General features: G+C 39.1%; 3 protein-coding genes across 4 annotated transcripts in view; all 3 read left to right on the top strand.

Annotated features, from left to right (window-relative positions):
• Window positions 1-1,405, top strand: part of XRN1 (5'-3' exoribonuclease 1) — a 42,463-nt gene extending 41,058 nt beyond the window's left edge. For both annotated transcript variants that reach the window (XR_011680784.1, XR_011680782.1), the window contains one exon: window positions 1,312-1,405. The gene's annotated coding sequence lies outside the window, so the exon portion shown is untranslated. The remainder of the gene's footprint in view (window positions 1-1,311) is intronic.
• On the top strand, window positions 21-25,261 carry GK5 (glycerol kinase 5). Its single transcript, XM_071437624.1, has 16 exons — window positions 21-248; window positions 1,312-1,405; window positions 4,421-4,496; window positions 4,905-4,998; window positions 5,981-6,112; window positions 7,137-7,212; window positions 7,821-7,882; window positions 7,964-8,037; window positions 8,353-8,413; window positions 9,507-9,633; window positions 12,229-12,333; window positions 14,674-14,759; window positions 15,974-16,077; window positions 17,407-17,466; window positions 19,688-19,821; window positions 20,891-25,261. The coding sequence occupies exons 1-16, from the start codon at window positions 117-119 to the stop codon at window positions 21,025-21,027; spliced, it is 1,554 nt and encodes a 517-aa protein (XP_071293725.1). The 5' UTR covers window positions 21-116; the 3' UTR covers window positions 21,028-25,261.
• Window positions 17,445-25,775, top strand: part of TFDP2 (transcription factor Dp-2) — a 62,441-nt gene continuing 54,110 nt past the window's right edge. Inside the window, exon 1 of the mRNA XM_071437626.1 lies at window positions 17,445-17,466. The gene's annotated coding sequence lies outside the window, so the exon portion shown is untranslated. The remainder of the gene's footprint in view (window positions 17,467-25,775) is intronic.

Genomic DNA, 25,775 nt, shown 5'->3' with positions numbered 1-25,775 from the left:
GGCCCCGCTGCCTGCCCGCCCCCATAGGCCGCAGAGCGCCCGCCCCCGGCCGCCTGTGGCGGGCGCGGCCGCTCGGCCGCCCTCACTCCGCGCTCCGCGCCGGGCCGCGCCGGGCGATGCCGTGCGGGCAGCCCGAGAGCGGGGCCGCTCCGGCGCGGTACGTGCTGGGGGTGGACGTGGGTAGCACGGTGGTGAAGTGCCACGTCTACGACCGGGCGGCCGCCGTCAGGGGTTCCAGCCACAGGAAGGTGAGTGCGGGAGGGTTGCGGGGCGCGCCCCCGGTCGGGAGCGGGGCCGAGCGGCGAGAGCAGCCGGGGGCAGCACCTGTCTCGGGAGCCGGGCGGGGCCGAGCGTGCTCGCTGTGCCCCGAGCGTTCCGACCTGCGGGGGTTGCCCGTCGGGGCTCGGCGTTCGCAGGCTCTCAGCCAGCTCGGCTGGTCCCAGTGCACGGGCATCTCCTGAGGCAGGCGGACAGGAGGGGCTCCGCCTCCCGAGGGGTGAAGGGAAACCCACAAACCCCGACCCCCGCGGGACCGCCGTAGCTCTCACCCCGTTACTTCAGCGCTAACCCCCTCCCACCCTTCCCGGTTACCTTACCTTCGGTCGCTTATCGACTGATCTGTCTGAACAAAACCACTTTTGTTAGTAGGGCACAGCTGAGATTTGCAAAGGATTTACGTTTCACGCATCCCATCATGTAACAGCGCTATGTGAAAAAGCGTCAACTTTAGAACGTGAATTTCAGGCTGCTTTTGGTTAGTACCGCTTGTGATTTTAGGATCAAGGCAATCTCCAGAATTAACTTTTTTTTACTGTTACCTATTGCAATGAAGATCTTGCAGCGAGGAGAAGTGTAAGAAATCTGATGGATTTCGGAGATGGAAGGGGCTGCTCTCGGTGGAGCTGACCCTCCCTGGCGCTGGAAGCTGGTCTGACGGGTGATCCCTGGTCTGCTGTGCTGCCACTGAGAAGCTCAGAGGCACCGACGTCAGAATTAAGCAATGCACCAAAAACGGCTTTCTGAGACACCTGCTTTCCTTTTTGCAGCTCTGGAAGCGCTTTTACAGGTTCCTTTATTCCAAGAGGTTGGGACTTCCTTATTTAAAGGGGTCTGAGGTTCTTTATTGCCCTGGAACAGGGGAGGTCTTCTAGAGATCACACACCCATGTTGAACAATATTTTTAAACTTACGCAATTGTTTCTACTCTTACAGGAGATTCACAAAATGAAGAACAAAACAAAACAACCCAAAGCCAAATGTATTTGCTGATTTCTAGGGATCATAATAAAGCTATTTGTGTTTCCCAAACAGGTAGAATCACTTTATCCTCGTCCTGGATGGGTTGAATTAGATCCTGAAGTGCTATGGAGTCAATTTATTGGTGTAATAAAAGAGGCTGTACAAGGTAAGGGCTTAAATTTGAGAAATTATTTATCAAAATTTAGTAAATTTAGTTACTTGGATAATAAAACTATTTTTAGCTAGTACTGAAAATCATCACTGGGCACAGGACTACAACATGCTATAAGGCCTATTCAGTCATTATGTAAATTAAGGTTCTTCAATTACCTTTTTCCTTTCATTGGGGCCAGATTAGAATTGAAGTAGAAGCAATGTGAATACTTGATTTATGCATCAGTGCCAGTACTTTGTGGCTCCAGCTTTTTGTATATGCATCCTTCCCCAGTGTCTGTTCCTCCAGATGCCTCTGTGCAGGAACAGAGAGCTGGCTTGTTCCCCTTCCAGTGCCCCATTGTTCTACCACCACTTTGTATGTATGAGTGAGAATGAATGCAGGATGCTGCAGAGCTGGGCTCACTCAACTGCAACCTGATATTCCTCCTTTTCCCATTCAAACTTTAAGTGATTCTTACTGTCCTATCCTGTATTACTGTTCTTTTCTATTTGTACTTTAGCCTACAAATTCCTAGTGCTCCACACACTAAATACATATGACTCCTTTTTCTGACAAACCTCTGATGGGTTTTTCCCCCTGCTTTTCTGGATGCTGCTCTAACCTAGCTCTTGCTTTCTACAACTCTCACAGCTTTTGTATTAATCTACCTCCAGTGTTCTGCTGTCCATCCTGGATCACCTGTGCCATGTTGATGCTGTGAACCTGTCAACTGGACAGGTTGCCTTCCCACTGCCTCCTTGGCCTGTGTATGCACATTGCCCTCTTTCGTTCAAGTCATTCAGTTCCTCCTGTTCAGCCCCTCTCGCTTGGTCTCCAATGTTGCTCTGCCTTCAGACTTGGCTCATGGCAAAACTGCTTGTCCCTTCCTTTGGATGGCTGCCTAAGGAACAGGGAAAGTAAATATCACCAGGTGTAAACTGAAGCTGATTATTTTGGGCTCTTGGTTTGTTTTGTCAGCAGCCACAACTATTTGGTCACAAGAACAGCAATGCCACCTCAACCCCCAAAGACCTTCCTGTCTTCCTTCATTTCCATTCTGTGGGACAAGTCAGGAAGCAAGACTTTTCAGCTAGTTTTAAAAAAGGAAGATTTCCTTGTGGCCAAGCTGCACCCATTGTTGGCAAGTCATTTTTAAGTGGGTGTGTAAGTAAGCATAACTCACAGTGCTGTCAAAAGAAACAATTCCACCCCTTTTTTTTACAGAGGTCTCCTGGAGCAGGGCAGCTTCCTGAGTGGAATCACTGTCGGGTTGTTTATGCCAGCAGAGCTTCACCAGTGTTTGTGCTGACGCAAGGGAGGGTGTGGTAGCAGGGGCAGGAATGACTGTCTGGAAGCAGAAGGAGCACAGTGACACTTGGGTTTGCAGAGCTTGTGGAGCTAAACATGTGATTCCATGCATGTGTGGATGAGCTGCTGCAGTTCAGTACCACCTGAAGGTGGAATCTTCTGGCTGCATGGTACCAACTTTGTCTCTTACTGTGGCACTCCATCCAAAAGGCAGCTTAACTGAAAAATACTCATGTTTGTCTTTAGGTTTGTTTTTGTCTGTAATGGAAGTTAGCTCCACTTATGTGGGTGGGTCTGGAGAGTATGATAGCTGACACAGGGAAAGTGGTGGGACTGTGCAGATTGTGGAGATGGGAAGGAGTAACACATGCCAGTAGTCCTTAGTGAGCTGTGAAAGTTCTTGAAAGCTGTGGCTTTGCCTGAAAAAGACATAGTGCTGTTCTCAGGCCACCCACTCCCAGGTCCCCCTCCTGTACCCTCCTGCTGCCAGCAGCACTTGTGCAGGCAGGTGGAGCCGGTTGCCTTGCGAAAGCACTGGTTTAATTCCCAAGTGATTGAGGAATTGATAGCACTGCTGGCAGGAATGCAAGGAGCCAGTGTAAAGGGAGGTGCAGAAGCACAGGTAGAGTTGGGTAGCACAGGATGTGCCCTTTCTCTGTGAAACGCCTTCTGTAATTGTCACTGAGAGGGTGCTGGGTGTAGAGTCTGCAGGACATGCTCACACAAATGAGCAACTTTGCACGTGCAAATTAACATGAGAACATGTATGAGCAGGACCTACTTAACCTGGGATTTGTTCAAGGAGCTGGAATGAGAGCCCTTCAGAGTAACAGGATAGGGTGGGTAGTCTGTCATTTAAGTGGAAATTTTTTAATGTGTATTTTCTTAATGTAATTTTGCTTCTGGAAGTATGGCTGGAGGTAATTAGCAAGCTGACCAGAGTTGCTTTGAAAATAGCTATGGATATATTTAATTATTTACACTTACATTAGAAAAAATGTTCTGTAACATTTTTTACAGAACATTTACAGTTATTTGAAGGTAAGGTTTAACAGCAAAATTGGTGTATATCCAAATGTACATTTTTGTACTTCTGACTTTAAAGTACACTTTGTTGCATTCGGTAGTACCTGATTTAAGCAAGTTCTTTCTTAGGAATTTTGAACTGTTGCTCAAGAAATATATCAAGTGAGACATGTCATTATCAATGTGATGCAAAAAGTTATGGTGTATTCATATTTATCTATTTACTGCCTGCAGGGTCAATCTAGTTTTGTTTCTTTATAGAAATTCTTTCCCTAAGTCTGTAAAGGTGCTTTCGTTGGTGCTTTTGTTCACATTCATCCATGTGAAATATGCATTTTAATTGATCATGTGGGCATATGTAATCTGCCTGCTTGTCTCTGAGATTGTTCATATAAGGTATCAACAGGCCTTTCAGAGGGTGGAAAGGATCCAGTTGTGTGCCACAACTGCTTTTGCAAAATACGTAGGTTTGTTTATCTACTTTGGAATCAATTCTCTGACTCAGAGCTCTCTAACATTTCACTGCTCTTAACACTTAGTTGAACGATTTGTAGAGATTTATATTCTCATAAACTGTTATTTTCCTGAGTATTCCATAGGTTTTATAGTTATATTGAAGAAGTAATATTTTTCTTTGCTTCTCCAAATAGATTCTTTTTTTTGTGATTGTCATTTATTTTCGGTTTTTAGCTGCAGGACTTCACATGAGGCAAATTGCTGGTCTTGGCATCTCCACCCAGAGAGGAACTTTCATTACATGGCACAAGTATGTATGTTGTGTGTTCTTTAAAATGAATTTGTATTCATAGACTGGATGGAAGCAGGCTGTAGAAGTGTTGAACTCAAAAGTAAAAATTGTCAAGTCACTTGTGTTCTCTTGTGTTTGCACAGCCACACCTTAGGGCTGTTCAGAACAGATCGTGACTGTGTGGCCTTTTTGTTCTTTATGCATTGGAAGAGATTAATCCATACGTATTTTTAATTCTGGTGAGAAGTCTGACACTCCAGATGTCTGTGTGCTGATTTAATAATTCCTCAAATCCACCAGGAGGATATGCAGTTATTATAGGAACTAACCTAGTGTTTATTGTCCTGATTGGAAATGCTGCATAATGTTGAATGTTTTGGGCAATTTGTGTTCTCTGGCTTTAATCATTCAAATACTGTTTTTCAGGAGGACAGGGAAACCCTTTCATAATTTCATAAGTTGGCAAGACTTAAGAAGTGCTGAACTTGTGAATTCCTGGAATAACTCCCTTCTGCTGAAGGTAAAACTGCACTAATCTAGATACTGCTTGGATATATTAGAGCTGTTTAACTCTTATGACAAGTAAGGGCACTATATGGAATACTGCAAGTGTCCTGTTCACATGGTGATGTGATGTGCTGTGGCCATCATTTAACTGAGCAATGAACAATTATTTAACTGAGTAATAATAAGATAGTTCCAAGAAATAAAGTTCACTACTGGTAGCCTAAAGTAATTATTATGGAAAAAGATACCTATAGGTCCGAGGCTCATTTTGTTACTTTTTAGTCTGTTACATTAAAACATTGCATGTTGACACCACTGCAGCGTGGGTTGTGGATGTAGGTAGGTCTGGGTTTGCAGTGGTTTGGGCTTTTGGTTTCTGGGCTTGTTTTCTTCAGGTACCCTTTGCTCAGATTATCTATAGGAGGTACATTTTATGCTGTTTGTGGCTTGTGCTTCATACTTGTAGAAGAGAAAGATTTGCTCCAAGTCCAAAACCAGAAGTTAGTTTTCCTCTAAGTGGAAACTAAGCAACACAGTCACATTAAGAAATTAAATTATTGGGTTTGCCAGTTACTTCTTTTGTGAAAACTTGCTTAATGGTTAAATTTTGGTAAATCTAGTAAGTCATGATTGAGCCTGTGAACTGTAAGAGAACTTGCACTGGAATAACAGTGTGTCATGGTGTCAGCCACATCATGCATTGTGCTCACAGAGGTGACCAGTGTTGGCAGTGCAGAGCAGTGGCTGTCAGTGCCCCAGCAGAAGGTGCTCAAGCAGCCTTGCTTAGAGCAGCTGCTCTTTGCTGAGGTGTGTGTTGCTGTCTGTTGATATGAACGTCCTTACATAATCCTACTCAGGGATCCTCTGAAGGAGTTAGAGTTTTCTGAATCTAATGTCAGCAGCTTTCAGCTGTGTTGTCATCCTTTAAAGGTAATTGATCAGTAACCTTTAGAGGGCAAGATTAAAAATTAAGTAACTGTTTTCTTTTGAAACAGGTAATCCATGTTATTTTTACAGTGCTTCATTTCTTGACTGGGAATGATCGATATTTGGCACCCAGTTTTCTTACTTTCTCAACACATCAAGCTTCTATGAAGTTGTCATGGGTTTTTAAAAACATACATGAGGTAAGCTGGAAAGGGAAAAGCAATGACTTTCTTAAGTCATAATGATGGCTTGTGACTGGGAGGTGTTGTTCAGGGCCAGGCTGGATGGGGCTTTGAGTGACCTGGTTTAGTGGAAGGTGTCCCTGCTCATGGCTGTGGGGTTGGAACTCTTTAAGGTCCCTTCCAGTCCAGGCCATTCCATGACTCTGTGGCTATTGGCTGTAATTGCTTCAGTTTTCTCTTGCTTGTTCTTCTCAGAAGAACCAGAAAAGACTTTTTTCTGTGTAAATGTTCAAAGCCTGTCTACCAAAATAGTAACTTATATTTGTTCAAATTTTTCCTCTCATTCTGGAAATGCATAGTAGTAAAAAGCTTTCTTTATACATAAGCAGCATAATAAAATGATCTTATTTGACTTGATACATTTATACAGTTAGTGATTGTACTTTGTTTTAAAGCTGTTTGCCCTCTGGTTTTGCATGATGATTTTATTTCTTTTCAATGGGACCTCTTGCCTTTCCACTCTGCATTATTCCTGAGTGTTTTGCAGTTTCACAAATAACACCATACTGCACAATTCATTTTGTATTTTTGTGAATTGGAAAGTGCATGTGGAATAAGTTGTGCTGGATTACTCTAGTGCACTAATGAGCCCTGAGCTATGTGTTGCTATATTCATTGCTCTAATACTCACCATGCAGGACCTTGTTTTTTTAATCTACCACTCTTTCACCACTGTTATAATTGTGACTGTAAGTTTCTTTTCATAAGGCTATGATGCCCCTACAGTAGAAGATTAATTGCATTTCTTTTCTTAGAAGCAACTGTAAAAAAGTGTTCATATTTTCTGTTAGGAGCATGAGCTTGTAGGATAGTATTAGTTAAATAGCCAACTCAGCCTTTTTAGAAGAAAAGTTTACCATCAGAGACTTATTTTCTGAGGACATTTAGATTAATCATGAAGAAAATAATAAAAGAAATCAATAAATATTCTTCTCTTACCATACCCATTTGTAAATAATTTTTTCATATATTTTTTCCCCAGGCTGAAGAAGCTGCCAAAAAAAACAACTGCTGCTTTGGAACGGTTGACACATGGTTACTGTATAGATTGACTAAAGGTGAACATTACAGTTCCTCTTAAATATCAGTAAAACACACTGGAATCTAAGAAATTATGTTCATTACTTGTCATTTATATATCCTAGAATTCAGATACTTTTTTTGCAGTTTGTGCTTTTGTATATTCAATAAAAACTGCAATGTATTTCCTGTTACAAAAAGAGCTTCTGAATAAATTGTTCTTGGGGCCTGCCTGGAAGGGAAATATTTATTCAGTGTAATCAGCCTTCTAAGATATAAGATTTAAAGAGGACTAACAGAGCTAATTGGTGTTGATTGAAGAAAAGTACCTGTGAAAGCAAAAGAACAAAGAATTGTTAAAAATGTGGAAGAATTACAAGTTTCTATTCTGAGGACTAATGCCTGAGGAGTCACATTATGACTGTGATGCTGTTGGCTGTTCTGGACAGGTTCATGAGAGGAAACTGGGTAATTAATGTGTGCATGGAATAGTGAGCAGCAGGTAAAATCTCTGTGCTCATTGTATCATTGTGATTTTGCTCATTCACACTTGATTTTTATTTCATGGGAGTCAATGAGATATTTAAAGAAAACTTAAATATTTGGATGTCTAAAAATCTTACTTTGTTCTCTCTTTTCATGCTAGGTTCTGTGTATGCTACAGATTACTCAAATGCCAGTTCCACAGGCATTTTTGAGCCCTTTACGGTATGTGCTGTTCCAGAGAATGTTGTTGCTATTTATTGTGCTTCTCAGAGGGTTGCTAATGTTTTCACTTTTTCATTTCAGAAATGTTGGAATCCCACTTTGTGTAATCTACTTTCTATTCCAGTGTCTATTTATCCACCAGTGAGAGACACAAGGTAACTATGAAGGCATAATTAAAAGAATATGATAACTGTTAAATTAATTGCTGAATTAATTATGAAATACGAAATATTCTGTACAGGCCAAATAATACACATGAGCACAAAAAATATTTTCATATGCAGTTATACCTTGTATTAAAAGTATACCAAGTCGAAAACTTTTTTTACTGTGTTTCTTAAAGTGATAGTTTTAATGTTTTCTTTAAAATAAGTTAGTAGCATTACCTTTTATGTGTGATCCAGACCAAAGCTATATGTACCTAGATTTCATTTTAACAAAAAGATAATTTTAATGTGATTTGTTTTAAGCTTCAACTTTGGATCAACTGACTCTGAAATATTTGGGGTACCTATTCCAATAATGGCAGTGGTAAGTGAAAATATTTTCTTAAATCTGTGTGTTTATATTCTGTTTATTTGGCTTTGATTGATTACTTGCTTCTTTCATTAATATTCTCGATTGATTCTCTGTGATTTAGCTACAATAGAATTGATTATTGAATTATTCTCCAAAAAGCCAGTCTACAACATTAGGGGGAAGGAGGAGAAAGGAACAAGAAGGGATTTCTAGAGGCTGAGGTCCACTAAGTTTGTGTGGCCAAATGATTAAGTTCTGAATGTAGGACTCTAAGCTCTGGTAATGTGTGGCTTAAAATCAGTTGTTCTCTATGAAGTTATGCAAGAGTCTATTCTGACTTCAGTGAGACCAAACTACTTAAGAGTATTTGTTAATAGATCCACTTGTACCTTTTATCCCTTTTTTATTTTTCGCTAAAAATAAGTGACAAATAACATGTTCTTTCCTGAGTAGTTAGAATTTGGATAAGAAAACCTGAAGTGATGATTTGGAGCAAAATCTGCTTGAACTGAGCTAAATGAAAAAACTGTCCCCTAGCTAACATGAATTTGTCTTGTTTTAAAGGACTGTGGACTAAATCTTGCTGCAAATTCACTGTTTCACCAATGCAAAAACATAAGTAAAAACATTTAATAACCATAATCATGGTTGAAAAATGGAGCATGGAATAATTTGGTACAGGAGGGGTATCAAGGATAAAAAAAGGCAAGACCTCAATACTTCAACTTTCTATTTGGAGAAAAAGGAATTCAGGCCAAGCTACTCTGTTCTGCTCCTTGGGATTGCAACTGCCTCGTTTATCCTTGTTAAATATTAAACCACAAAATACTTCTTTTGTTTCCATAATGTTTTTCAGTGTTGCAAGGAGTCCTACAGATACTTCACACTGTGAAACTTGGTGTAATTTGATGCCAGTGATAAATCTGAATGTCATAATGGCCTGCAAATGCTTAAGAAATTGTAAATGAGTCCTCTCTGAATGCTCAGTTCCTGAGTGGTTACTTGCATTCAGAACTCCCAAGTGTTTACAGAGATATTTTCAAAGCAGCATTGCAGGTTGGTGGTTGGTAGCTAACTTGTCCCGTTGTTCTTGTTGGATTGACAGGTAGCTGATCAGCAGTCAGCCATGTTTGGAGAATGCTGCTTTCACCCAGGAGATGTTAAACTGACAATGGGAACAGGTGGCTTCTGGAATGTCAATACTGGAGAGCATCTCTTTGCAGCACGGGGAAGTAAGACTGAAGTTTTGGTTTCAGGGGATTTTATTCTTTCAGCTGTTCCTTGATAGCTGTTACTGCTGAGGGTCCACAAAAGAATAGAACAAGGCTGTGCTTTTTCTTCTGTCTATAAAGTAGAAAAACAGCTTGGGAGCTCTTTCAGAAGAGAAGACTAAGGAAAATTTTAATTAGCAATGTAAATTTTGGTTATCCTAAAGTAAGCTTCTCAGGAAGAGAACTTAATTAGCATCATTGGTAATTATATCCCTCCTGTTTTGTTTTTTTTTCCTTCACCTGTTTTTCATAGCAGTATTGTACAGGATAGGAGAAAAAAGGGATTGATCCTCTGGCTTCTCACATCAAAATGTTGCAGTGAATCATTGCAAGTTCTTCCCCTTGAGCCCTTAAGCGTTGAAGCACATGCAGTGAGATAATGCAGGATTAGAAGATATAAGTTTTCTTTTAAAATTGGCTCCCCAGTGTGTTTCTAGTGTTTAAAACTTTGTCATTCTGAACATCTGTGGTCTGTCAAGTAATTTGTCAAGAGAGCAAACACTGAAGATGACACTGAAGTAAATTTGCCTACACAGTCTCTCTGTCTGTCATATTTTTAGAGAGTTACTAATTTCAGGATGTCTACTGCTTAAAATGGAGTGAGGCTGGGGAGGAGGACAGCAGTGTGATAAAGAGAATTTTACCAGCTCAAGTCTTGAAGCACCTTGGCAAATACATGAGATGTGTCAGGACTGAATAGCATAGACATTGAATTCCCTGTGAAAGAAAATGCTTTTTTTGCTAATTAATTATGTCATTATTATGATATTTTTATTTAGGAAATAATACATATGTAGTCTGTTAAAATGTAATAGCAAAAAAACTTGCTGTAAAGTTTTTCTATTTAGCTATTGTATTCTGATAGGAGTTAACATCTTCTAAGGCAGTGCTGTGAAACTTCTACTGCTTTAGGCTGTTAGTTTGGTTAAAATTATTTTCCCTGTGTTCTCTGGCTGTCGTGGGGTATGGTTAGTGGGACAAGCTAAGTGCCTGGCTTTCTTAGTGCCCTGGGCATGAAATGTAATGTGTTCAATCTTTAAAGCTGACATATGTATTTAAGACTGCAAGATGAATCCCTGCAGCATCCTTGTGCAAGCTATTCATTAGCTGCTGTTCTAGTTTCTGGTCTACATTTAGCTCCTACATATAACAGTTTAAAAAAAAGAAAAATAAAGTATTCCTTCAAGACCAGCCTGTCTCACAATTCAATGATGGAATCATGTTGTATAGGTTTAAAGCTACCTCTGGTAGTCTGAGGGTTCTTAATACCTCTGGTCATGCCAAGTGTCATGGGGATCCCCTTCCCTAGAGGTAGGATTGTGTTACCCTGCTAGAAACTCTGGTGTGAGCATCTTTAGGGAGGCCATGTGATGGATGGATGTCTCTGTCCCTAATTAGCTGCTCTTCTTTAGGATTTTCGGCTCAATTAACTTTTTGGGCTTTTTTTCTTGTGCCTTTACTTTTAGTAAAAAATAAAGATTTCAAGGGACATCTGCACCAGGATGATCTGGAGTTATATATATACATTCCCCTTTCAAGAGACAAATACAGACTTTAATCAGTGCTGCTGATTGTTTTATATTGTAAGCACCTGAGTGCCCCAGTACCAACACAAGTTCCTGCAATTGCACTGGGACTCCCACACCACTCATTTGGACACAGGCCAGCAAGCTGGAGATGATTCTGTGAGGAATACAAACATCAGCAAAGTCACTTTGAGAAAGCAGAGAGAGCCCCTAGATCTTGTGGTGCTTTTTTGGTCCTTGTAGAGGTACAATGGGACTCGTTTACCTTTGTAGTATTGCCCATGATCTCTGAGTCCTCAGCAGGGCTCCATAAAGTACAAGCACTTCCTTCACTGCAGCAGTTACTGTGCCTGATTGGGTGAAGTTGTTGCAGTGACCACTGACTACTTGGGTTCTTATCTGGTGACCTGAAAAGCCATTTTTCTAGCTGAAGTGCGGGTGAAACTTGTTTCCTTTTTTTGCTTTCTGTTTGAGGAAGCATTGCATATTAAACAGGGAATTAAAAAGTACACCACTTTCATCTTCTCCTGTCAATAAGATCTGTGCTCTAAGTTTGTGTTACTTTTTTTGTGTGTATATGTCTGTTTCAGTTTTGTGTTTCCCATCTGAGAGCCAAGCCTTCATGCTTTATCTTTTGGGGGAGAACACTCTTCATTTTTAGAAACGCTTGGGGAAAGTTGGATGGACTTAAATAGAAAAACACTGATAAATTTTTAGGTATGCACAATCTCTTATATAAAAAATAAAAGTAGGCACAGATAGATCTTCAGTTTAAAGGTGGTTTCTTTGGTAATTTGATAGCATTTTTTTTAGGTTAACTTTGGTCTAACAACCTGTTACTCAGTTCTCTTGTTATCCCATCACTAAAGTTTTAAACAGTATATTTAACCTCTACCAGTGATTTCTTTAGTTTGAATTCTACAAAGGAATTTATATTTTCTAGGTGGGTTTATTGTGAGGAATGTTTGTATATATTTATCTGGAAACATTTATTTTAACTGAATGTTTTGTTTCCTGGAAAATAATGAAGGTCTTTATCCACTGATCGGTTGGAAGATTGGGGAGGAAGTTGTTTATTTAACTGAAGGCTCCATATCGGACGTCGGCACTGCCATAAAATGGGCTCTGGATATAGGTAACTGCTGTCATTTTATAGAGGGTGAAATATGTAACTGCTTAAGCTGTTTCATGGGTTCATAGTTGTGTTACTGGATTTGATTTATTATTCATAAGTGAAGGAAGTCATCTTCATGCTTTGGACAGCAGAAATGCAGAGTCTTTTTAGTAGGCACTCTGCTGAGGGTGTTTGCTGCAGGGAGTTGGGTTTGCACAATCATCTCCTCTTCAGTCTCTGCCTCAGACCATCGTGCCTAACTAGGCTTTTATTTTCCTGAAACATTTTACTCCTCACTTGCTTTTGAGAGGGCTTGAGCTGTACATCTCATAGCTAATAACAGGTTTGATTTATATGAAAATAACATGAAGAACTTTGCAAGGAGCTGTTGCTTCACATGGAAGTAATGTGCCTTTTGGCTTTTACTGTTTTGTAATGAAAGGTTTTGCATTCCAGTTTAATGACAGACTAAGGAAATACCAGCTCTGTAGTAGCTGATGTTCAAACCTACTGATTGTTCGTAGAACAACTGTTCTCAGCATTCTAATTAGAACTTCAAAATTTACTTGTCTTACTTAGAAATTTAGCGTATTTTTTCCTAGGATGAGAAAAAAGTGATTAATGTCTCAAACTTTGGATTGTCTGGGAAGGGTTTTCCTCACCACAAGATTCCACATTTCTTGAAGCTGTCAGCTTTAGATGCACGTGTACATGGATGTGCTCTGGCACGTGCCCCTAAGGGTTAAATGTGACTCAGATTGGTCCTCACATCTTCATCCAACGTTTGCCTAAGCCTAGAGAGTAACAGGCACCAGGCTTTGGAGGAAGTAACTCAGTTCAGTTCACATTTCAGTGCTGCAGGCTCAAGTGTCAGTGCTACATATATAAGCTTGCTACTTCAGATTCCATAATTAAAATGGGTAATTATCCATATGGAACTTATCTGTACTTAAAATGGATATTATTGGTATATGCAGAAGTAGAAAGGATTTTTAGCTAGTCAGTAGTAAAATGATCATGACCTACAGTTGCTACTGTAGAAAAAAAAAAGGGGGGGAAGTTTTAGAGATGGGATAAATGAAAGGCAAGCTGCTTTAAACTCTGTAACAAGTAAGGCCTTTATTTTCTGAAAATATTGTTGCAGAGGAGCAGAATTCAGAAACTTTTATCAGCTTTAGAGAATGGAAAAACTTTAGCTCTACAGAAGGAATTGGGCCAAAACACAAGGTAAGCTAATGGCCTCAATAAAAGGGTGGTGAGGCCCAACATGGATGAAGATGAGACACAATAGTGGTAAAGGTTTGGAAATAATAATTTCTGCAGCAAGGCAAACTTAGTTTAGTGCACTTCTTTTAGTGGAATCCTATAACTTCGAAGAATTTTTAAGAAGTAGGAGTTTGTGGAATTTCAGCATGAAGTCAGTCTTACTTAATTTTTGATTTTCTGTCCTGGCATAGAGGTGTACTGTATATATAATTCAATAATAGCAAAGACAACAAGAAGGAAAAAATGTGATTTTGGTTTATTAGTCTGAGCACAGTAGAATCCATAGTATTCTCACAAATTCACAAAGGTTACAAAGGTAAATTGAAACTCCTGATAAATTACCAAGGTGGGCTTTTCGAAGGTAAGTTGAGCTAGATTAAACTAATTTACCTTTAATAGGAAAATTCACTTATTTTAGACAAGAAAAAGCAGTGTCTCTCATGTAGAGAAGACCACTAGTCTTCTGTAAAATCATGTTATGTGGCCACATAAGGACATCATTAGTTGCAACTGTGGAAGAGGGATGTTAGTACAAGAGTTTCATGTGAGTGAAGAAGAAGCTAAAGAGGAATGTCTGTAGAGTTAGGAAAGGAGTCACCTGGCTGGACAGAGAATAAAAGCAGTGTTTATCCAAGAGGCATTATTGTGATAAGAGGTGATGTATTACCTTATGTGTCACTTGTAAAGATACTAAGAGTGCTGATAAAATACAGGTATTAAGGACTTCCTCTGCAGTTGTTAGGTGGTTGGACTGACAGTAACAACATAAGGGGGAAAATATGTTCTATGAATCTAAGGTTTTAGCACTCTTAGGTGCCATTATCATTCTTAATTCCCATTTATGTCTTGAAGATTAAAAGGCTACAGCATAGCAGATAGGAAAGGATCCTTTTGAGTTTAGCCTTCATCTGAATAGTTTGGGATTATTGATGTGACTTATGGACATGAAATAGAGAAGAGATTGTCTCCCTTAGAACATGTAGTTTGAAAATATTGAAAAAGGAGTAGTCTGACTCTAGATGTTTTTTTCTTAGTGAGACAAAATTAAGAAATTGAAGGAAATAATAACATCCTACCACCTGTGTATCTTTACAGAATTTGTCAACAATGTAGATGAAACAGCAGAAATGGCACAGAGTGCTGCTGATTCTCAAGGTGTTTGTTTCATTCCAGGTTTGCAGGTAAAAATATTATTAATAAAATCAAGATTGAATTTTAATAATCCAATTAAAAATGAATTTTTACATTTTAAAGGTAATACTTTACATCTTATCACAGTATTTATTCTGTACTGTTGAGGTTCTTACTGTCTGTTGCTCATCACAATACATGAAGGCCATTGTCATATCAGAATGGTTAAATGCCGTTCCTCCCCTTGAGAAAACCCTTACCAAATATGAAAATCAGTGATGGACAGATAGACTGAATTATTTTCCCCTAGTAACACTGGCAATGCCTGCAGAGACACAAGCCAATGCCACAGCTTTTCTGCTATGAAGGACAGAGCTTTCATTGAGACAATACTTCTAATCACTGTTCTAAAATAATTTATTTTATTCTGCCTTTTTTCAAGGTGTAGGTTTGTAATTCATCAGAATATTTTAAAGCATCTAAATATTAGCAAGCTTGCAAGTCCTGGCGTTATGAAAAGCAAAGATAATAGTGAAGCACTTCCCTAGGAATGGTCAAACTCAGTATAACAGACTTCTCTTAGAAGTTGTAGTAACTGTTTGCCTTCAGTGATATAAGCTCATCTCTCAGTGTGTTGCTAAAAGTTTGAATTAACCATGCTCAGTTTGATCATTCCCAGGACTAGTGATTTTTTTATGAACAACCTTAACATCTTTACCTTACCTTTGTCTAAGTTCTGTATGCTAATGGAACAAAGCAAAGAAGAATTTAATTTCTTCTCCAGATAGCCCAGCTTCCTTCAGTGTCACTGATAACAGGCTGAGTGTACATCAATAAAATGTATTATTGTCCTTTTCAGTAGTGGTTTTGAAAGTCAAGTCATCTTTTTTTCAGGAGTTCAGGACAGGACATGTGTGAAATCTTGTCAGAGAACAGCAATATCAGTAGCATGAGTGTGCCCTGTCCTAGACAATTGGTGTACATTTTAAATGTATTTTAAAGGGAAATTGTGTGGATTAGTCTTTTTGAGTTTGTTTGATTTGGAAGAAGTCACTTAAACATTTTGCTGTTGAAAGAAGCAATTTAAACTGTTTGCTGAGTAAGCTGAAATAACACTACATGCCTCTTACATATTGTTTTCAATTTTCTTCTTCCACTATGCTGCCTGTAATTGTCGTAAGTTATTTTTTTCTTACTCTTTTACTTCTTTCACCAAAGCCTACAAATACTATTCACTGAACTCATGGTGACATCTTTTCTGCAGGTTTCTGGGGATGACCCATATTCATGTGCCTCTTTCGTGGGGCTGAAACCTTCCACTAACAGAAACCACCTTGTTCGAGCTATATTGGAATCTGTAGCTTTCAGGTACTGCTTGCTAAATTATCTGGCTTCTATTGTCTTATCTTTGCTTTTATTTAGATCAGCAGTGTTAAATGGATACATGGACTTTTGCAGTTTATACAATACACTACTGTTACACTGGAAAGGAGTTTTAGCTGCTTCCTTTTTTTAAACAATTTACAAATAAATTTCTGTATATTTGTTAGTTCAGAGTTTTTGTCATTAAGTAACCATATAGAGATTCTTAAATAATGTTGTTTTCTGCATGTTTTGAAAGTGTTTTCTGTTTAAAGTTTGTCCTTCCTCACCTGACAGTGTTTTGTCAGAAACTGTAGCCCTCTCCAGCTGTGTTTAAAGTATCCTTGAAGCTGAAAGTTTTATATCAGCTTTTGTTTAAAGTTTGAAATTTTGGTGTTTTATAAAACAAAGCAACAGGCCTCTTTAAAATTTTAAAAGATGTGAATGGACAGCAGCTTCCAGATCTGTGAAAGCTAAAGATGTCCCTGCTGATAGCACATCAGGATGTCACTGCTTTGCCATCCCCCTAAATGCCTCAAACTGGAGCTTGGATTGAGCCTGGCTCACACTGTGCTGTGGCCAGTTAGGGAGCACTGATGGGATTCCTTCCATGTAGTCAACAGCTTTGCTTTTGATGCCTTAGAGGCATCACTTTGGGCATAAAAATCTCCTGCAGAGAGCTCAGAAAAGATGTCTGGAGCAGGGCAGTATTCTGAATTGCTGCAGCTGGTTTCTAATGGATTTTCCTTCTGCCACTGTAAGCCTGAACATGAGATGCAGTAATTTTTGACATATGGGTGTCTTGAAAAGGATCTTAAGGGATGATAAGAATTCATCTATCTCATTCAAATACTGCATACAAATAACTAGAAAAAAGGTAGAGATCCTTTGTGGTTAGATTTTCTCCCATTAAATGAAATGGTTTCTGGAAAAAGTCAAACTTGGAGGCTTTAGATGCTCCCCTTAGAGAATAACTGGATAAACTCCAGTTAGCACTGTCGGCCTTCTTTCCTCACTATAAGCCTCTTGTTACATCAACAATTGCATCTCTAGAAACCTATCAGTAACTTTCAGTGGGAAAAATGAACCTTCTACAGTGACTTGCTATAGAATGGGCCATGATTTAGCCATACTTTGCCTTTGTAACAGTGACAAAGACCAAACATCAGTTTCAGTGGGTTTGGGTTTTTCATTTATGCATTCTAGAAATTTTCAGGTATTGCAGCAGTTCTAACAGAACTGAGGCCTTTCTTGCATTTATTTTCTGACTCTGTAGATACTGAAAACACTTTATGGAATATATAATGCTTAATTCAATGAAATATTTTTTTAAAGGAACAAACTGCTTTATGATATCATTGTGAAGAAGGTGCACATTCCTCTTCGAACTATTCGGTAAGTTCCCCGGAACTTTTAAATTCAATATATGAGAGTTTGATTTTAAACAAGTTTGAGCTTTATTATGCATTTTCTCTTACTGTAAAAATTCTGCTGTTTAGAAGTAGATGGATTTCCAAGTCAAATATTAATGTAACTTAAGCAGCAGTAGAGTCTACCCACAGCAATTGGCATTGGTGATAGTTAGTGGGGGAGTAATGAACTGCTCTAATTATTAAAACAAAAATTTAAAAGAAGTCATATCCATGTTTTCAGGTAGCACTAGAGTGCATATAGCAATGCCTACCACAAAGGTGTTTCTGCCCTTTGTCATCATTCTTTCATATTGACATTTTCTCTGCTGGGTCTTTCACAGACAATTTTTGAAGACTTTGGTTAAAACTGGTTCTATTTGTGAGGGAAAGAGAGAGATTAGTTTTAGACATCAGTTTTGCTTTAATCTTTGAAGAACTATATCAAATTTAGTGAGGCAACTGTAATCCCTAGAAAATGCTTGCACATTTAGCTGAATTAAACATTGCTGGAAGACCACATTTCACATTTGGGTAGGGACCTTCTCTGAGCACACTAATTGTCAGAAGCTCCAGCCCTCTGAGGCTCAGAAAGCTCTGCAACAAAATTCCTCCCTCGGGCAGCCAGGGGTCAGCATGGCACTGCAGTCAGGAGCAGAGGTGAGCGTTCCCATTCCTCCTGTGCCTCTGCAAAGGAAGAACAGACTGGCAGGCAGGTCAGAATCAGCTCTCAGTGGGAAAAAAGCAAGAATACAGAAGTGGGAGGAGGTAAAAGTTTCTGCTTTCCATCACATACTGGGAGAGAGAAGGCAAAGGTGAAAAAACAGCCAGGGTTAGGGGTTTAATGAAAAGATGAAAAGTACCAGAACTTTGATTACTTAGGAAGCTTTTTAACATAGAAAATTGCATCAAAAATTTGATAAGTCACATTAAAAGTGCAAACTCAAAAAACTCTTAAAATATGGGAAGTATGGAAATACAGCCTAGGGATCATTAGAATTCTGATTCCATTTACCTTGCATATAAACCTTAAATTGTATGATCATGTTATTTTTTGTTCATGGATATAAAATTGCAGTTTTATATAGTGTCTGTATTACTTAACTAAAAGCAGTAACAATTCAGCTTGTGGATTAAATATTAAAACATAATGAGCCACACTCATTATGTGTGTGGGGTTCTCAGTAGGGTTGCAAACTGCTCTACCATCCTTATGTCCACATATCTTTTGCATCTATCAATTACCTTTGATTTTTTGTTGTTGTTTTTATCCCATAAACCTATTAATTTCTTTTTTGGCTGTTTTCCTGTATTCCTTGTTCCTTCCTGATTTCTGGGCATTGTTTTCATTAGTCCTCACCAGGTTCCTGTTACTTCTCTTTGCTTGTCTCAATGCCATCAAGGAAAGCACAGAGAAAGAGCCCTCAGCTTTAATCCACATGTGCTATAACTAAAGAGTTTTATTGCCTAGCACTTTCTATAGCAATAAACACTAGAGGTCTTCTCTGCACCACATTTGATAGAACATCAGCTCCATACATGGCTTGTATTGAAGTACAAGAGCATAATGAACCTACCTAGGACATTTCAAAGATTGCTTTTTGTTATTTTGTTTGCAAGAGTAATTACTTCAAAATCTCAGATGATTTAAGATCAGCACTGATAAGTTCTCGTTTTCCCCATTAAATTGGTCTCAAAGTAGGAAAGTAGATGGAAGCTTCATTCTGAACTTCCTCTTAAAAAGAAGTAACTGTGAAGGCATTTTAGGCTAACTAATACAAAGATTTGGTATTGAGGAGAACTGTACTTTTCCAGATCTGAGAACACATGAAAGGTTTGTTTGGTGTAATGGTTTTGACTGTTGTGACAATGTGGTGGTAACTATGTAAAGATTCTGTTATAAACCCTTCTATTTCAGCCAAGATGATGCAAAGTTTTAAAATACAGAATTTTCAGAGCTTTTGATAGAGTTCTGTGTCCCTGTTTGCCTACCATTCCTCTCCAAGTTTATAAACTTTTTTTTCTTCTATGTTTTTTTTTGGCACCTTGTTCTGTCCTCTAAATTTACCCATAAAGTGGAAATGCATTTGTGTATGAGTGACAGGAAGATTTATGCATAAGTGTGAAATACCAAACGTTGTTTTCTGAAATGCTGGCAATAAGCACTTAACACATTTTTTTAACTACTTCTTCCCTTCTTCCTATAGAGCTGATGGAGGTGTCAGTAATAATAGTTTTGTCATGCAGATGACATCAGATTTAATTAATAAAAAAATAGAAAAACCTGCGAACACGGAAATGTCTAGTCTTGGTGCAGCTTTTCTAGCAGGCCTTGCTTCAGGTATGTAGACATTAAAAAGGCTTTTTTCCCCTTTATAATGCGTGTTGTAAATACAATAGAAAAGAGATCAGACAAAAAGGGCATAAATTCAAGTAATTGTAAGCCCCCCCAAAGGATTACGTTGGCCCTTTTTGTGGGAATCGAAGGTAAATCGTGTTTATGTTTCTCTGTACAGTACCATTAGAAGGATGTATTGCTAGAGAAGAAAGGTGAACCCTGGCTTTGCTGCCTCCTCTTCCTTGACTCAGACATTCCATTACCATTCCCATACTGGTGCTGCCTGAGTGCTGCTGGCTGGGGAAGGACCCTGTGGCCAGGGAGCCACCGTGCTCACCTGCAGCTCTGTCACTCTCTGTGAACACTGCCTTTATCCTCTGAGGCTTTCACAGGAATGGAAGTACAAAATTAATTATGAACAGGAAAAACAGCTCTACTCACACAGAATTGTTTCATATTGTTAACCAGACCAAAAGCTACAAACTGTTGACGATTTTGCTTAATATGCACCTACAAAACATGTTTTTGTTGAAGTGCTTTGATATGTAAATAACACACATGAAGGTAAAAACTATATGCTTGGGTAAGATTCATTCAGCAATTAAAAGTTCAAGAAAGTTGAGACCCTTGATAAACAAGAACAATTTAATAACATAAACTGATAGGAACCTGTAACACCAGCTGTTTCTTGCTATTAATACAGTTTTAAGACAGTAGGAAAGCAGCTAAGTCTTTGTTTCTGTGGCCCTTCTTCATTGAGAAGGACCTGCAACCAAAAGCACTTTGTGGATGAAACCTAAGGGAATTTCAGTGTACCAGAGCTGTTCCTTGGAAACCATCCCAGTTAAGCAGATGCGCTGTTGTCAGGATTCCAAACAAGTGGATCCTACTGGAAAGGATTTTCACATTATTAAAAATATGCTTCCCTCTGAGAAAGTTTCTGGTAGAGTAAAAAGAAAAGTTGTCATTATTTCTTACTGTGTTTCTGCTTTGGATCTCTTAGAAATACATTAAAACAACTCAAAAATAACATATTTGCAGTTGAGCTGGAGAATGAATTTTCTGTTTATAGGATTTTGGACAGACAAAAAACAACTAAAGAAGCTAAGGCAAATAGAAGCAATGTTTGAGCCCCAAAAGGATTCAGAGGAATACAGACCTGCTATGGATGCATGGCTGCAAGCAATGAAACACTCATCACACCGGTAGAAATTTGTGTTTTAAATTTAGAAGAATTAAGACGATTTAATTCGTGTTTTATAACATCTTGACATTAACAGGACAGTAAAAAGCCAGAAGTGAAATTTGTGATGGTGTATTATAAGTCGTGTGGTATTTCAGTTCCCCCCCTGCTGCTGGATTATTTACCATACTGTAATGAACCTTCCCATCATCCCTGTGGCAGCTGTGGTCCAGCTGCAGCATTTGTGTCCCTTCAGTGACCTCCTTTGGGTGGCCCAGCTGCTCCAATCCTCCCATGGGCTGTTCTAACTGGGATGGGTTTTTCACTGAGCAGCTCACCTCCCTTTAGATCTTGAAAATCTTGCCTGTGTTCATCATCCAGGAAGGGTAAAAGGCACATTGACTCCCCTAGGCATTGCTAAGAAACAAAATGATTGTTGGGGCTGGGTTGTGAGGAATTCAATTGTGTGCAAAGACATTCTTTTGGTAGTAGCCTGTTACCACCTTTTGGTTGACACTAGGTGCTGTGATCACATTATTTGTGCACTAGATCAAGATGAAATACAAAAGCAAATAGGCTTTTAACACTCCATTAAAAAAATCCAGGATTTTTGTAGCTGATACTTTGTAGCTAGCTTGTAGCTCAATTTTTAAAAATTTTATAAAGACTGAAAGCAATCTTATCTGGAGTGGCCAGCACAGATACATTAAAACTAGTTCCAGGTATGCTATCTAACTTGTAAATATCTGTACTGTTAGTATCTTCAAGGCCATTTTAAATCCTATTATTAATAGCTAAAAGGGAGTAAAAAGTCTATTTTTGAAGCTATAAATTACTTTTGTATTTTTTAAACAAATAAAATATAATTAAAGAAATGTGTAGTTAATTATTCTTATATAATTGTTTATTTCTAATATTAAATTATTGTAATTTTCTCAGGATTATGTGTAAATCAGCTTCCAAAATGTAAAATGATTAAACATTTTAATTTCAGAATAATACCAAGTTCAAGCTGTGGGCGATTTGTATTCCATAGACGCTGGAGATAAGAAATGTTTACAGATTTAACATTTGAAAGAGCGCTGAAGAACTATAATTCATTTTCTTGTGCTGATACACAGAAGGTCAAATCAGACACCATTTTCTTAGTTTCCTTCAGTCATGCACCCTGAGTTGGAGCATCTCCTCTAGCTGTGTTCAGCCTCCATCTCATTTACTTGTCAGCCTTAGCTTAACGTGCCATTTTTCTTGTTCTTCTGTTACGTTCTGCCCTTCAACCTGTGCTCATCTTGGCAATTTTCTTTGGTATCTTTCCAATTCTCCTTAACCTTCTTTAATGTGAATCCTTAAATGAAGCACAGAAGCAAGTGTGTCTGCTGATTTCTAGTAATATGCCAGGCTGTAGTGCCAAGACTCCAATATTAAGTCCCTCAAAGAGTTCCCTCCACTCCTCCTCCTGCTGTAAGATTCTGCAGTTACAGGATATGTGAAACAATTGCTTTGCTTTAACACCTGTGTATGCAGCTTGGGATTTTCCTCTGCCATCACAAAGTCACTGCTAAAGAAAATGCTCCTTAGCAAGGAGGTTCTCTCTTCAAGGCCAAGCAGAAAGGCTTTAAGTCTGGCACTCTGGGCAGAAGTTTGTGCCTCAGTCACTGGTATTCTACATTTTGTTCTTACTTCTCAGGGAGTTTAGTTTCATCATCTGCCTTTCATCACCTGGTGCCCTTTTGTGGAAGGCTCCTTGACTTAGGTTCTCTTGATAGCCTGGAGGTTTAGCTGGGCTGAGCAGGCAGTGTTGCAGTGCTCCCAGACAGAGCTCTGACAGGAGCTGAACCTGATTCTGTTCAGATCACTCTGCTGGAGGCAACTCTGCACCATGTGCCTGATCCTCCACCTTCATGTGGTGGTGGTGTTCACCCTGGACATGGCACAGCTAGAGAGAAGATACCCAACACATTATATATCCCTCTTGCTCCAGGTGGTATCCTAGAGGACACACTCTGGATAACCATTTTACCACTGTCACTGTTCAATTAGAAGCAGAAATTTAAGCTGCTTTCCTTTGACTAGCCTCAAATCTACAGGAGAGAAACTTCACTACAAATTCAGGATGTGGAAAGGCCTTCATGTATTTACCAGCTGAACCTTTCAAATGGCCTGCAGAGTTGTGAGTTCTGTTGGGGAGAGGTTCAAAGTAGGGAGTAAAGCTCTGAAACAGAGGAGTGTCTGAAAGTCTCCTAGGATGGACCAGCCTTTGGAGATCATAGCATTTGCCACAGCTTATGACATGAAGTTGTCCAAAGACTGAGCAGACAATCTGACATTTTGAAGAAATTTGATTACTGATCAAAGTCTTTTGCTTATCTTTTACAAGAAAAATTGATTTATCTTCCCAGGAAGTCCTTAATGTGATGTTATCTAAAAGTGGTACCTGTTAATTGATAATGGATTTGTAATAAGCTTTAGATATATTTTTACAGGTGCTGTGCTGTCCCAATTTTTGCTGCACAGAAGGGGATTAAAGCCATTTTAGAACCTCACTCATACTAACTTTTATTAAAAATATGACAGCTTTTACTGCTGTCTTTTTGCTTGTATTTAATTTTTTTGTCTGAAGGTTGTTCTCATCAGTTTGGAAAGTATATGCAATTTTACATTTTCTATCAGCTGAGTTTGATAGTAAAGGTAACAATACAAAATTACAAATATTAACTAGTTTGCAGTTTCATCATTTTAAGATATTCAGTTGAGATGTAATGTTGTACTTGGGATTGGACAGCAGTGCAGCTCATTGGCATGTGAAGATTGGCAATTGAGATGTGTTAATGATCCCTGGGCATGCTGCCTTCACAGATCCCCCCGTGCTGATAGTAGATAACGTCATATCAGTTTGGCAGTTGGATCATTCATAACATAAAGTCCTAGTAAATACGTGGGGACTGTGTGGCATGAAAAGTGATGCCTCATAATAATCCCTCTATTGTTGGAGGAATCTTGCTACTATTAGATTAATTGTTGTATATCAAGAGAAAGGGCAGAGGAAAAAGTCTTCAGATAGTTGAAATTACTGAGCAGCTGTATGAATTTTGCTACACAGCTAAAAAAAATATCAAGTCAGCTGTGTTTAAAAGCTTGCTGTAATAAACTTGACCAAAATTTTTGAGTGCTGTTTTCTTTTAAGCAGTATTTTCTGCTCTACTCTAACAGCTAATTTTACATAAAATTAATTCAGTTGCTCTCATTTGTTTTTAACAAGAGCATTTAGACTTGCTTTCCTGTCAGGAGAAAGTAAAAAAAAAGCAAAATACTGAGTTGTTGAAAGCCTGCTACCTTCTACTAGCATAATCTCTGTAGCAAGATCCTTCAACTAGTCCCACTATTTGCACAGCACAGGAGGCTCACCAGTGGAATAGAGAGAGGTAAGAACCATTTCCTGCCAGTCGGTGGGGTTGTTTCTGGTCTGAGCTGAAGAGTACAAAGGTGTGAGCCCCTCTTGAAACAAAGAGGTGTGACAGTCCTGCAGGTGAGTGGGTGCTCTGACCCAGAAGTTGGTTGGGCAGTGTGTTAGTTTAAGGCTTTAAGGGGAGTCAGGTTGAGCAGGAGAAAAGGGGTGGTGGTGGAGGGGGAGCCTGTTTTGGGTCAATGCTTGTGCAGGTTATCACAGCAACCTGTGGGCTGGCAGGGAAGCAGTAAAACTAGCAAATACTGAAAAGTGATGTACTGTGAAAGGGAAAAGAGCTGGCATCTAGGAGGGATCTGACTGGCCAGGGGGAGCAAGGTGGTGTTCTAGGGCTGGGACACCTGATGGGTTCTGGAGGGACACATGAGAGCTTCCTGCAGGGCATGTGTAGCTGCTCAACCCACACCTTAAGTGTGTCTAAAAATCCCAATTCTAAGGGATTTTCTTCAATGCAGCCTTCATTCTGGGGTAAAATTTGGGATATGTGAAAGTTCTGAAGACTGTATTGGTTTAGAATGTTACATAGGTAGCATACTTACAACTCATGCAAGCTGCTCATTGTTTCACCACCTTCAAACTCAACCGTGTGTGTGAATATGTATGTATAGATGTGTGTATATAGAGTTAGTCTGCAATTTGCTATTGAAAGCAAATGCAAACTACAGCAGCGACCTTCCTTCTGTTTCTCCCTTTGGGGGTTCAAATTGCTATTTTTCATGTTCATAATCAGCTCCAGTATCCGACTTCAGCTCATCAGTGTTTCTTGCAAAGGAGTAAATAAAGCAGTGAACCAAAAAGAGATCTATGAAGGCCAAGTGTCTTTATTGAGGCTGGGTTCAAGTATTTGTTTAGCTGTGGTAACTAATAATAGTGCACTAAACCAGCCAACCTGGTTGCTTCTGGTTTGCTTCCTTTTGAAGGTAGTGTGTGCCTTCTGCACTTCTGGCAGGGCGTGTGTCATATTAGTGGTTGTGGCTGTACCTGTTAGAGGGGCTCCAAGAGAATACACAATAGTTTGCATATTTCTGTTGCTTTTGTGAATGTATCTTGCGTAACACTGCCAATATCGATAAAAGGTCTTGTTACATGACGTGGAAGTGTTTTATAGAAGATGAAAAGAAACTAAAACCACAATCTGCACATTCCTAGACACATGCAAGATTTTCAGTTGTAAACTGCCCCATTGCAATGAATATAAAGGTCTTGTTTGCTAATATTGCTAATATTCCTTTGACTGACATTTAGGAACTCGATTTTATAGGCTGAACACCTGGTTTTTTGATGTTCCTTTTTTTAGTGAAGGGGACAGGA

Source organism: Agelaius tricolor, unplaced genomic scaffold (assembly GCF_023055355.1).
Source record: "Agelaius tricolor isolate 1412-34295 unplaced genomic scaffold, bAgeTri1.0.p SCAF_12, whole genome shotgun sequence".
Lineage (NCBI taxonomy): Eukaryota > Metazoa > Chordata > Aves > Passeriformes > Icteridae > Agelaius > Agelaius tricolor.
Note: the sequence above shows the minus strand (reverse complement) of the source record. Positions and strands in the feature narration are given on the sequence as shown.

Bases quoted from the DNA above. Each gene is read 5' to 3' on its own strand.
- GK5 (XM_071437624.1), top strand. From the start codon at position 117: ATGCCGTGCGGGCAGCCCGAGAGCGGGGCCGCTCCGGCGCGGTACGTG. The intron at 12,334-14,673 runs GTAACTGCTGTC...GTATCTTTACAG, and splicing joins AAAATGGGCTCTGGATATAG to AATTTGTCAACAATGTAGAT. The intron at 16,078-17,406 runs GTACTGCTTGCT...ATTTTTTTAAAG, and splicing joins TTGGAATCTGTAGCTTTCAG to GAACAAACTGCTTTATGATA.